We start from the raw sequence: 13318 nt of genomic DNA, 5'->3' as shown, positions 1-13318 counted from the left end.
TGAGGGAGGGAGGAGTGGAGGAGAGGGAGGGAGGAAGTGGGAAAGGGAGGAGGAGGAGTATGAGCAGAGAGGGAGGAGCGAGGATGAGGTGAAGAGAGACAGAGGGAGGGAATGAGAGAGACAGATCGGAGGAAGGGAGGAGAGCGAGTGTGACAGAGTGAGTGTTTAGGATCTGGAATGCACTGCCCAGGGTGGGTACTGGAGGCAAATTCAATCATGGCCTTCAAAGGTAACTGGATAAGTACATGAAAGGAATAAATTTGCAGGGGAAAAGGCGGGCGCGGGGGGAATGAGGCCAGCTGGTATGCACTTGCATAGAGCCGGTGTGGACTCTATGGGCTTCATGGCCTCCTTCCATGCTATGACTCTATTTTATGAGAGAGAGAGAGAGAGACAGACAGACAATTTGGCTGCAGCCAGGAAACGGATTCAAAAAAATTTAAATCAGATCCTGCTGTTAAATTCAGCTGGACCTCCGGGAAACCCGTACTTCCGCTAAATCTCTCCCCGCTCGCTCCCAGTAATTATCGGGGCCTAAATCTCAGATATTCCAGAATCACTTACCAGCTGCTGTGAGGTTAGCCAATGGGAGGCATTCCTGCTGCAAGATGGTTTTCTGTTGCGCACATTGTGCAGACAAAGTGAGAACCTTCCTCAAGTCTTTCTGTGTCCCTTCTCCAGCAAGCAACTGACAATAATCACCAGGGAGGACGAATCATTCCCAGGAATATCCGTATCCCAAATGATTAAACACTCTGCGTTAGAAAGTGAAATAGTCTAGGACTCGCATTCTAAGTTTGCTTCCTGCTTCACTGCCGTTAATTATGCGTTGTTATGTTAAGAATAGAGTTGGTTCTAGAAACAACAGATGGGAACGGGAACTGGAACCTAATAGTGCAATGTGGTGCTAAATTTTCTGATGTAAGGAAATCAAATTTGGTTCCTTACATCATACATGTCGAGCTTTTGGGCCGTGGGGAGCTTCACTCTCACGTTGTAAGATGGGAGTTGTCTCCATGCTGGCATGGAACTGAAACACAAGCAAAAAGATAGTTAATTTGTCACCACAGGAGAAGGGGATGTTGGAACAAGTACCTACAATCCTCAGTGCTTATGGGCTGCCCGGGTTAGGTCACAGGCCACTCCTGCCGAGCAATTTCTGCTTCCGCTAGGCTGGTTCACAAAGGTACATCACCAATCCCCACACCGTCCTCCGGGACCACAAGCTCACAGAGCTACTCCGCAGACCCCACAGGGGGACTGGAGAAAACCCAAGCTCCCCCGGTGACAGAGACAACTGCCCCCACCCCACCCCCGCCCGGTGACAGAGACACCTGCCCCCCCCCCCCCCACCCCCTACCCCCGACCTGGTGACAGAGGCACTCGCCCCCCCCCCACCCCGCCCCCGACCGGTGACAGAGACACTGCCCCCCCCCCCCCCCACCCCACCCCCGACCGGTGACAGAGGCACTGCCCCCCCCCCCACCCACCGCCCCCCGACCGGTGACAGAGACACTGCCCCCCCCCCACCCCCCGCCCAGTGACAGAGACACTGCCCCCCCACCCCACCCCCGACCGGTGACAGAGGCACTGCCCCCCCCCACCCCACCCCCGACCGGTGACAGAGGCACTGCCCCCCCCCCACCCCACCCCGACCGGTGACAGAGGCACTTGCCCCCCACCCCACCCCACCCACCGACCGGTGACAGAGGCACTGCCCCCCCCCACCCCACCCACCCCCGACCGGTGACAGAGGCACTGCCCCCCCCCCACCCCACCCCCGACCGGTGACAGAGGCACTGCCCCCCCCCACCCCACCCCCGACCGGTGACAGAGGCACTGCCCCCCCCCACCCCACCCCCCGACCGGTGACAGAGGCACTGCCCCCCCCCACCCCACCCCCGACCGGTGACAGAGGCACTGCCCCCCCCCACCCCACCCCCGACCGGTGACAGAGGCACTGCCCCCCCCCACCCCACCCCCGACCGGTGACAGAGGCACTGCCCCCCCCACCCCCGCCCAGTGACAGAGACACTGCCCCCCCCCCCCACCCCCGCCCAGTGACAGAGACACTGCCCCCCCACCCCCGCCCAGTGACAGAGATACTGCCCCACTCTCCCAGAGACGGAGCCACTCCCACCCCCCCCAAATGACGGAGCCGCTCCCCCCCCCAGTGGATGTCTTGATAGGTCAGTAGCAGCCTCAGCAGTGATATTCCCCCACAGTTGATCAGCCTGCTAAGGCTCACTAGCCACTTTGACAAGGTATCAGACAGCTGCTTCTGCCCTTGGAACTGCACCACAACATGTCAGCTCCTTTAGGGGTGGGGCTCCTTACACCCCTATTCAAAATAGGGGAGAGGGATAAACCCAGCAATTACACGCCAGGCAGCCTGACATCAGTGGTGGGGAAACTTTTAGAGACAATTATCTGGGACGAAATAAATAGGCACTTGGAAAAGTATGGGCTAATAAATGAAAGTCAGCACAGATTAGTTAAAGGAAAACCTTGTTTGACTAACTTGATTTGAGTTCTTTAATGAAGTAACGGAGAAGGTTGGAATCATAGAATGGGTACAGCTCAGGAGGCCAATCAGCCCATCAAGCCCATGCCGGCTCCCTGCCAGAGCAATCCAGCTAGTCCCACTTCCCCACCCTTTCCCCGTAGCACTGCAAATATTTTTCCTTCAAGTACTTATCCAATTCCCTTTTGAAAGCCACAATTGAATCCGCCTCCACCAGCTTTTCAGGCAGTGCATTCTAGATCAAAACCACTCACTGCGTAAAAAAGTTTTTCCTCATGTCACCTTTGGTTCTTTTGCCAATTACCTTAAACCTGTGTCCTCTGGTTCTCGACCCTTCCGCTAATGGGAACAGTTTCTCTCTATCCACTCTGTCTAGATCCTTCATGATTTTGAATACCTCTATCAAATCTCCTCGCAACCGTCTCTGTTCCAAGGAGAACAACCCCAGCTTCTCCAGTCTATCCACATAACTGAAGTTCCTCATCACTGGAATCATTCTAGTAAATCTTTTCTGCACCCTTTCTAAGGCCTTCACATCCTTCCTAGTGCGGTGCCCAGAACTGGACACAATACTCCAGTTATGGCCAAACCAGTGTTTTATAAAGGTTCATCATGACTTCCTTGCTTTTGTACTCTATGCCTCTGTTTATAAAGCCCAGGTTCCCGTATGCTTTTTTAACCGCTTTCTCAACCTGCCCTGCCACCTTCAGCGATTTGTGCACATATACCCCCAGGTTTCACTGTTCCTGCACCCCCTTTAGAATTGTACCCTTTAATTTATATTGCCTCTCCTCATTCTTTCTACCAAAATGTATCACTTAGCACTTCTCTGCATTAAATTTCATCTGCCACGTGTCCGCCCATTCCACCAGCCTGTCTATGTCCTCTTGAAGTCTATCACTATCCTCCTCACTGTTCACTACCCTTCCAAGTTTTGTGTCATCTGCAAATTTTGAAATTGTGCCCTGTACACCCAAGTCCAGGTCATTAATATATATCAACAAAAGCAGTGGTCCTGGTACTGACCCCTGGGGAACACCACTGTGCACCTCCCTCCAGTCTGAAAAACAACCGTTCACCACTATTCTCTGTTTCCTGTCACTTATTCAATTTCATATTCATGCTGCCACTGCCCCTTTTATTCCATGGGCTTCAACTTTGTTAACAAGCCTACCGTGCGGCACTTTAGCAAACGCCTTCTGTAAGTCCATATACACCACATCAACCACATTGCCCTCATCTACCCTCTCTGTTACCTCATCAAAAAACTCAATCAGGTTAGTTAAACATGATTTGTCTTGAACAAATCCATGCTGGCTTTCCTTCATTAATCCACGTTTGTCCAAGTGACAGTTAATTTTGACCCGGATTATCGTTTCTAAAAGTTTCCCCACCACTGAGGTTAAACTGACTGGCCTGTAGGTGCTGGGTTTATCCTTACACCCTTTTTTGAACAAGGGTGTAACATTTACAATTCTCCAGTCCTCTGGCACCACCCCCCTATCTAAGGATGCAATTTCTACCCTTATTTCCTTCAGCAAACTAGGATGCATCCCATCCGGACCCAGTGACTTATCTACTTTAAGTACTGCCAGCCTTTCTAGTACCTCCTCTTTATCAATTTTTAGTCCATCCAGTATCCCAACTACCTCTTTTACTGTGACAATATATGTTGGAAGGTAGTACGGTTGATGTTATGTATATGGACTTTCAAAAGACATTTGATAAAGTACCACATAATAGGCTTGTTAACAAAATTAAAGCCCATGGATTTAAAGGGACAATGTGGATACAAAATTGGCTAAGGGACAGAAAGCAGAGATAAGTGTTGAACAGTTGTTTTTTAGACTGGAGGGAAGTACACAGTTGTGTCCCCCAGGGGTCAGCATTAGGACCACTGCTCTTTTTGATATATATTAATGACCTGAACTTAGTGTGAACATTTTGGTAGGAAGAACGAGGAAAGGCAATATAAACTAAATGGTACAATTTTAAAGGGAGTGCACAGACAGAGAAGATGGTAGGTCAAGTTGAGAAGGCTGTTAAAAAAGCATATGGGATCCTTGGCTTTATAAATAGATGTGGAGATGCCGGTGATGGACTGGGGTTGACAATTGTAAACAATTTTACAACACCAAGTTATAGTCCAGCAATTTTATTTTAAATTCACAAGCTTTCGGAGGCTTCCTCCTTCCTCAGGTGAACGATGTGGAAATGAAATCCTCGAAATGAAATCGCATTTATAATTCACAGAACAATGCTTGGTGATTACAGACAGTTTTTTCAACTGCCCGTTGCCAAGGCAATCAGTGTGCAGACAGACAGGTGTTACCTGCAAGGTCTCAGAATATACAAATCACCAAAAAAAACAACAAACAAAAAAAAAGAGATAGGGAGGTAGAAACATAGAAAAGACAGCAACTGACCCGTTATATTAAAAACAGATAACATTTGTTCGCTGGTGGGGTAACATGTAGCGTGACATGAACCCAAGATCCCGGTTGAGGCCGTCCTCATGGGTGCGGGACTTAGCTATCAATTTCTGCTCGACGATTTTGCGTTGTCGTGTGTCTCGAAGGCCGCCTTGGAGTACGCTCCACCGACCTTCGGATAAGCGTACTCCAAGGCGGCCTTCAAGACACATGACAACGCAAAATCGTCGAGCAGAAATTGATAGCCAAGTTCCGCACCCATGAGGACGGCCTCAACCGGGATCTTGGGTTCATGTCACGCTACACGTTACCCCACCAGCGAACAAATGTTATCTGTTTTTAATATAACGGGTCAGTTGCTGTCTTTTCTACGTTTCTACCTCTCTATCTCTGTTTTTTTTTGTTTGTTGTTTTTTTTGGTGATTTGTATATTCTGAGACCTTGCAGGTAACACCTGTCTGTCTGCACACTGATTGCCTTGGCAACGGGCAGTTGAAAAAACTGTCTGTAATCACCAAGCATTGTTCTGTGAATTATAAATGCGATTTCATTTCGAGGATTTCATTTCCACATCGTTCACCTGAGGAAGGAGGAAGCCTCCGAAAGCTTGTGAATTTAAAATAAAATTGCTGGACTATAACTTGGTGTTGTAAAATTGTTTACAATTTATAAATAGAGGCATAGAGTACAAAAGCAAGGAAGTTATGCTAAATCTTTATAAAACACTGGTTAGGCCTCAGCTGAAGTATTGTGTTCAATTCTGGGCACCACACTTTAGGAAGGATGTCAAGGCTTTAGAGAGGGTGCAGAGGAAATTTACCAGGATGATACCAGGGATGAGGGACTTCAGTTATGTGGAGAGACTGGAGAAACTGGGATTGTTCTCCTTAGAACAGAGAAGGTTAAGTGATTTGATAGAGGTGTTTAAAATCATGAACAGTTTTGAGAGAGTAAATAATGAAAAACTGTTCCCAGTGGCAGGAGGGTCGGTAAACAGAGGACACCGATTTAAGGTGATCGGCAAAGAACCAGAGGGAAAATGGAGAAACATTTTTTTTTAAACTCAGCGAGTTGTTATGATCTAGAATGCACTGTCTGAAAGGGCAGTGGAAGCAGATTCAATAGTAACTTTCAAAAGAGAACTGGATAAATACTTAAAGGGGAAAAAAATTACAGGGCTATGGGGAAAGAACAGGGGAATGGGACTCATTGGATAGCTCTTTCAAAGAGCTGGCACAGGCACAATGGGCCAAATGGCCTCCTGTGCTGTACCATACTATGATACTATTTTGGAGGTGGTGTTGGGGGGGCGGAGAACTGAATTATTTTTAAACAAGAGAGAGAAAAATGGGAAGGAACCACCGAGAAGGCCAAGAGTAGCAATGTCACGAGAACACCAGGACCTGAAGATCCTCTCCAAGTCGCAAACCATCAGACCTGGAGCTATATCACTGTCCCTTCATCGTCACTTTGTACAAATCTTACCTAACACCACATGGACAGCAGTGGTTCAAAGAGAAGGCCCACCACCACCTTTTCAGGATAACCAGGGATGGGCAATAAATGCCAGCCTTGTCAGTGTCGCCCACATCCAGAGAACAAATTAATGAAAAGATAAGAAAGCTGCACAATCAGTCACCTCACCTCATCATCCTCGATCAGTTGCAGTGCCTCCTTCAGGTCGATTCCCTCAAGGACTCGATATAGTTCAAGGAGTTTGTCCTCTGTTAGTGACAGCAAGTCCAACACATACTCGTCTGAGATGGGGCTGAGCATCACTGCCGGAACGCTGCCCTTCGACTGCAGAATTGAAACACAAACTAGATATGTGGAAATCTCCCAGAGGCCTGCAGTAATGCAGCACCTTTCAACAACGCTACATATCACATTACCACAAGAGTGCAATTCCCATTTCAAAAATTTTATTCCATTCACACAAACTCAGGAAAGCATTTAATTCCAATACAATATCAGTGATAGAAAACATACGATTAGATTACTCGTTGACTCAAATACAACAGGAATAGATGAGATTACTTTGGCAGGAAGAATTGAAAAGCAGTATATTATTTAAATGGAGACTGCAGAACTCTGAGGGGTACAGAGGGATCTGGGTATCCTAGTACATGAATCACAAAAAGTTAGTATGCAGGTACAGCAAGTGATTAGGAAGGCAAATGGAATGTTGTCATTTATTGCAAGGGGAATGGAATATAAAAGTAGAGATGTTTTGCTCCAGTTGTACAGGGCATTGATGAGGCCACATCTAGAATACTGTGTGCAGTTTTGGTCTCCTTATTTAAGAAAGGACATAATTGCTTTGGAGGCGGCTCAGAGAAGGTTCACTCGACTGATTCCTGGGATGAGGGGGTTATCTTATGAGGAAAGATTGGACAAGTTGGGCCTGTATACACTGGAGTTTAGAAGAATGAGAGGTGATCTTATTGAAACATATAAGATCCTGAGGGGACTGGAAGGGGTAGATGCTGAGAGGATGTTTCCCCCTTGTGGGAGAGACTAGAACTAGGGGCCACAGTTTAAAAATAAGGGGTCTCCCATTTAAGATGGAGATGAGGAGAAATTTTTTCTCAGAGGGTTGTGAGTCTGTGGAACTCCCTTCCCCAGAGAGCGGTGGAGGCAGGGTCATTGAATATTTTTAAGGCTGAGTTAGAGAGATTCCTGATTAACAAGGGAGTCAATGGTTATAGTAGGTAGACGGGAAAGTAGGGTTGAGGTCACAATCAGATCAGCCATGATCTTATCAAATGGCAGAGCAGGCTCGAGGAGCCGAATGGCCTACTCCTGCTCTTAATTCGTATGTTCGTTCGTACTGTCTCAAATACTACAGGAATAAATCAGATTACTCACTGACTCAAATGCTACAGGAATAGATCAGATTACTCACTGACTCGAATATTCAGGAATAGATCAGATTGTTCGCTGACTCGAATACTGAAATAATAGGTCCGATGAGGTTAGTCTGCAATGGGACACAGATCCATTGATTCTTGTCACTTAGTGTGGGAAGGAATGGTGCTTGGATCACTCATGTGGCCAGGTGCTGGCTTGGAGTGGGACTGAGGAAGGTGCTGGCTTGGAGTGGGACTGAGGAAGGTGCTGAGAGGTCCAAGAAGAGCAGGAATTTTAATCTCGCAAATATATTTCTTCACTTTGCTGTGTTGAGGCCGTCACTTACAATTTGCACGTGTTGCAGTTTCTCGGAGAGGTGCTCCACGCCTGCTTTGATGGACACAATGATATGATTGACGTATTCAAGGTGCTCCTTTATCTTCTCTCGCCGGTTTTTCTCATCCTTCAAGTGAGCTTGTAGTTCCGTTAACAGCTTCTGCTTGCTGTGTAAACACCGCAAGGAGAGCAGAAGCATTTCATTTAAAGCAATAATGAACAAATGGAGAGCATAGTATGAATGGCAGGCCCATCTCTAATACTAATTATAACACATGTGTGGCTATGCCCGATGGCATGGCTCCATGTCACAGGAACAGGACTGGGCACAACTGACTGCATTAGCATAGAAAGTAGGAAAGAGAAAGAAAGAAGAAAAAGAGAAAAAAGAACATAAGGAAAGAGAGAAAAAAGATAGAGAGGGAAAAGAAAAAAGGCAGAAAAAGAATGAGAGAAAAATAAGATAATAACGGAGAAAGAAAGAAGAAAGGAATAAAAGGAGGGAAGGAAAGAAAACAGAGAAAAAGGAGAGATAAAGGGAGAAAGAAAGAATGAGAAAGAGGTAAAGAAAGAATGAGACACACATCAACACTTATGTACAAAAGGAGGCTGTTCGGCCCATCATGTCTGTACCAACTCTTTTGCAATCCAAAGTAAACCACTGCCCCGCTCTCTCTCCATACTCCTGTATCAATCCCAAACTAATCCCACTGCCCCACTCTCTCCCCATAGCCCTGTATCAATCCCAAACTAATCCCACTGCCCCACTCTCTCCCCATAGCCCTGTATCAATCCCAAACTAATCCCACTGCCCCGCTCTCTCCCCATAGCCCTGTATCAATCCCAAACTAACCCCACTGCCCCACTCTCTCCCCATAGCCCTGTATCAATCCCAAACTAATCCCACTGCCCCACTCTCTCCCCATAGCCCTGTATCAATCCCAAACTAATCCCACTGCCCCACTCTCTCCCCATAGCCCTGTATCAATCCCAAACTAATCCCACTGCCCCGCTCTCTCCCCATAGCCCTGTATCAATCCCCAAACTAATCCCACTGCCCCACTCTCTCCCCATAGCCCTGTATCAATCCCAAACTAATCCCACTGCCCCGCTCTCTCCCCATAGCCCTGTATCAATCCAAAACTAATCCCACTGCCCCACTATCTTCCTATAGCCCTGTATCAATCCAAAACTAATCCCACTGCCCTCCTATAGCCCTGTATCAATCCAAAACTAATCCCACTGCCCCACTCTCTCCCCGTAGCTCTTCCTTTATTTCAAATGTTCACACCTTTTCCCTGTATGGCTTTAATGTCATTTCTGTAATGGGATGCCCAAAACTGCACACATTGCTATTACCGAGGCCTAATCATTGCGCTGTACAAATTCATCATGACCTTCTTATCCGTGCTCTCTGCCCCTATTTATAAAACCCAAAATGCTATTGCTCTTTTCTATGGCTTCATCTACCTGCACTCCCACTTACAATTATTTATTTATTTGAACCCCTAGGTGTCTCTATACATCCACACACTTCAGCATCTCAAAAGCGTGAGCACTACCAAAAAGACACTTGAAGCAAGCAATGACTCGTAATTAGTACATCAGAGTTGTTAATGCATCTACAGAACTCATTCTAATCAAAATACCTCCTCCAAATCACCAATTGACCTGGAGTCTTCTCAAACTCCGAATCTGTTTGGATTGAAATGATGTAAACCGAATTGGCCCAGCTCAATTGGTGGTGTGAGCCCGCTTGGAAGGTCACACAGAGCAAAAGGATTGAATGTGAATCACACATTTGTGGGTCTTTATCTGGCAGTGTAGGGTGTGTCAGTAATGTAGACCATACGGTACAAGGAAGAAAATCTGTCGGGGTTATCTCAGTGATAAGACATAGGATGTTGAGAACAGGACCGTAATCTAGACATGTGAGCAGATACAGATACACTTTTCGTACCTGGAGAGTTTGGTTTCACCAGAATATTTCATATAGTCATACTCTGCCTGCAGTCTCTCCTTCTCCTCCCTTAGCTGCATCATCTGCTTCTCATTCTCCAGTTCCAGCTCCTCCAAATGCTTCAAGGTCTCTCCCTGCATCACAAAGCGTTTCACTACATCCTGCAACAGAGAGCAAGACACAGGCTGAAGCCAAGCCACCTCAATATCCTGCACATTTCTCATTGCATTACAAACACCACTCGAGCACTCCACATTGCATTCTACTGCAACATATTTCGAGAACAATCCACCTGTTACGTTTTTGGATTTCTTTATTCTTTGGTTCCATGTTTCAGACAACTGTGGTAGGTGAGCCTGAGCTTCCCATGTCTCTGAGAATGTTACACTTGCCCAGATAGCTACATTAATCTTTAGTGTGTCCAGGGGTTGAACAGAGAACCTTCTTTATTTTATCTCAACTATTACTTTTATCCCCTGCCTTCAGATAGTGGCAGAATAACACGACATTAGACTTTACCTTAGGCTCGAACCACCAAACAAATTTAGTAAACAGTAATAGAACAAGTAACAGTAACACAAGATATATATTTATAGCAGTTAAACATCTGCGCTTAACAAGGAGAAAGTCATTTTCTTAAGTCGATGTTCTTTTATTTTTCTCACAATGTACAGTAGCCGACTTGCCAGAATCTCAAACTATTCCACAGAAGCTTACTATTGAATATCTTTAAACAGTCACCAGGGACCCACAGACCACAGACTGGGGCCCCGCACAGCACCCCTGGGCTCAGTGTCCGGACCAGAGCCAGAGCTCAGTAGCAATGCCCTTTTGTGACCCGTGAGTTCTCTACCCACATCTCACCCCAAGCGCCCCTCACGCTCACCTGTACATCACTGACGCCGGTCACTGTTTTGATCTGCAGGAAGGATTCCTCGAACGTGTTGATGGCCCTTTCCTCACTCACAGTTTCCTGAGTTGATGGTCGCTCAAAGTGCAGCTCATCGGAGTGAGCAGCTGCACGCATTGCCTGAGGGAATCACCACAAAAACAGCTCAGGATCTCACCATCATTCACAGACATCTGATGAGTTCTCCACTGATACAAACTACTGGTGATGTTTCACTAGAGCAACAAAATACAACTTCTCAATGGGGACTGGCCAGAACTATTTCGCAAGAGCCACAATTACAGTCAATACTCTTCAAGGTGAGATGCTTGGATTCTGGGACCCTGTGACAGCAGCTTCCCCAGTTCATCCTCACTCCACGCTGAGTCAACATCGAAGCAAAGCACACCTTCAGTCCCCTGTATGATGGTGCACAAACCCACAGGGGCTGGCTCCAGGATAGCGAAAGTAATGGTGAACAAACCCACAGGGGTTGGCTACACGATAGTGAAAGTGATGGCGAACATCCCACAGCGCCTGGCTCCTGGATAGTGAAGTTATCTTGATTGACCAATAAATCCTGCACAGTGACTTTAAGCTCAGAAGCAGTGCCCTGGCTGAGCTGGGAACGCTGGAGCTCATCACTGAAAACTTGGGTTCAAACACTGCCATCTCTCACATTATAAATCAATCTATAGCAATCAATCAAAGGTCCCTTCTACATAATTTCTCAAATTCTTACCCGTCTTTCTGCACGCTCTGCTTGTGTTCTCTTCTCCTCAGCTAGCTTCTTGTACTCAGCAAGAATCCTTTCCCGTTCCCGCCATTCCTTATGCATAACCTCCTCATGCTGCTGGAGTTCTGCCTGGTCGGTGAAATAACACAAATACCATTAACCTTCACAATACAAAAAGAAGTGGTGCCGGAACATAGTTGCTGGAGTGGTGTGCCAGGGCTCCGATGTCACTGCATGGGTACAACAGAATCCAATAAATTCAAGTTTAACTTTTCGCTCCTGTTAAGTTTCTCGTCAGTACTTTCACAAGTCTCCAACAGCTCCCACCTCTGACTTTTAACTGCTCCATTTTCAGGCCTTCATTACTGACACTCTTGGTGTTCTCTGACTTCAACCGGAACTCCCACAACCCCATCATTCATAAAGCTTCTGAGAAGCTCAGGTTCCTCATTAATGCCAAACATTTCTTTTCCCCTCAATTATTCTTTGCTCTCTACAAAATGTGAGTGCAATCAAGACCTGATTGCTATTCCTTTATCACCTCCGGACTCCACTATTCCAATGCTCTCCTGGCCGGCCGGCCTCCACTCTCCATAAACGTCAACTCATTCAAAACTCTGCTGCTTGGATCCTATCCTGCACCAAGCCCCACTTTCATCACTCCTGTCCTCACCGACCTGCATTGGCTCCTAGTCCCCCAACTCCTCGATTTTAAAATTCTCATCCTTATGTTTACATCCCTCCATGGCCTCGCCCCTCCTTAGCTCTGTAACCTCCTCCACACTCTTCATTCCTTTGACTGGTGTATTTTGAATCCCTCCCTCCCCCAACCCCCACCATTGGTGGCCATTTTTTTGATTAGACCTCTATGAAGCGTTTTAAGACATCTTTCTACATTAAGGGTGCAATATAAAGGCAAGTTGTTGAATTTCTTCTAACCCCCGTCTGACACATTTGGTCAAGATACAAGGAAAAAGTTGTCCCTTCATGGTGCATTACCATTACTGCTTCTCTATTTTATTGATAATCCTAGGGTCAATGCTCCTCTGAACTCTTCTCTCTTTGTTCCTCTGAAGCTCCAAATATTCCATCCTGCACACTCTCCCGCAGTGCGCAGAATTAGGTTGGGTCGACAGGGCAGGTGGGGATCAAGCTGGGAACTGGGGAATGTCGACATTCCTGATCAGAAGGCCGAGCTGGGAACTGCGCAGACTTGAAGGCTGCAGCTGGAGGCCGAAGACAGGTGAGAGGGGTTACTGGGCGCGAAATGGAGGCAATGCTCCAAAGGCACATTGGCCAACCTCAGAATGATTGGTGGGGATCATGACCCTCCCTGCCCCCCCACCGCTCACCCACTCCCTGCACCCTCACTGTGTTAAGGTCAAGGTCACCTGCTCTAATTCAAGGTTTTTCAAACTGGGATCTCTAAGGTCATATGATTGCTGCATTTGTTACTAGTCCATTGTTTCTGTAGCTGTAAACTAAAAAACAAAAGGGCACTGCCTCCAATGATAAGTTTCCCTTTGGGGAAATTTAGAACTCTCCTTGCAAGAATTGACCTGCTTCTGTAGGAGTCCCCAGCTTCAAAATT

General features: G+C 46.9%; 1 protein-coding gene across 1 annotated transcript in view; it reads right to left on the bottom strand.

The window, feature by feature from the left end:
* The window catches only part of odad3 (outer dynein arm docking complex subunit 3), a 57129-nt gene that overhangs the window by 19226 nt on the left and 24585 nt on the right, over nucleotides 1-13318 (bottom strand). The window contains exons 7-12 of the mRNA XM_067972886.1: nucleotides 11734-11856; nucleotides 10989-11132; nucleotides 10103-10263; nucleotides 8153-8309; nucleotides 6601-6756; nucleotides 949-1030 (exon numbers count right to left, since the gene is read on the bottom strand). Of these exons, the coding sequence (XP_067828987.1) occupies nucleotides 950-1030; nucleotides 6601-6756; nucleotides 8153-8309; nucleotides 10103-10263; nucleotides 10989-11132; nucleotides 11734-11856 (822 nt within the window). The 3' untranslated portion in view covers nucleotide 949. The remainder of the gene's footprint in view (nucleotides 1-948; nucleotides 1031-6600; nucleotides 6757-8152; nucleotides 8310-10102; nucleotides 10264-10988; nucleotides 11133-11733; nucleotides 11857-13318) is intronic.

This window comes from Heptranchias perlo, chromosome 37 (assembly GCF_035084215.1).
Source record: "Heptranchias perlo isolate sHepPer1 chromosome 37, sHepPer1.hap1, whole genome shotgun sequence".
Taxonomy (NCBI): domain Eukaryota; kingdom Metazoa; phylum Chordata; class Chondrichthyes; order Hexanchiformes; family Hexanchidae; genus Heptranchias; species Heptranchias perlo.
The sequence above is the reverse complement of the archived record's forward strand: the minus strand, read 5'-3'. Positions and strand labels throughout refer to the sequence as shown.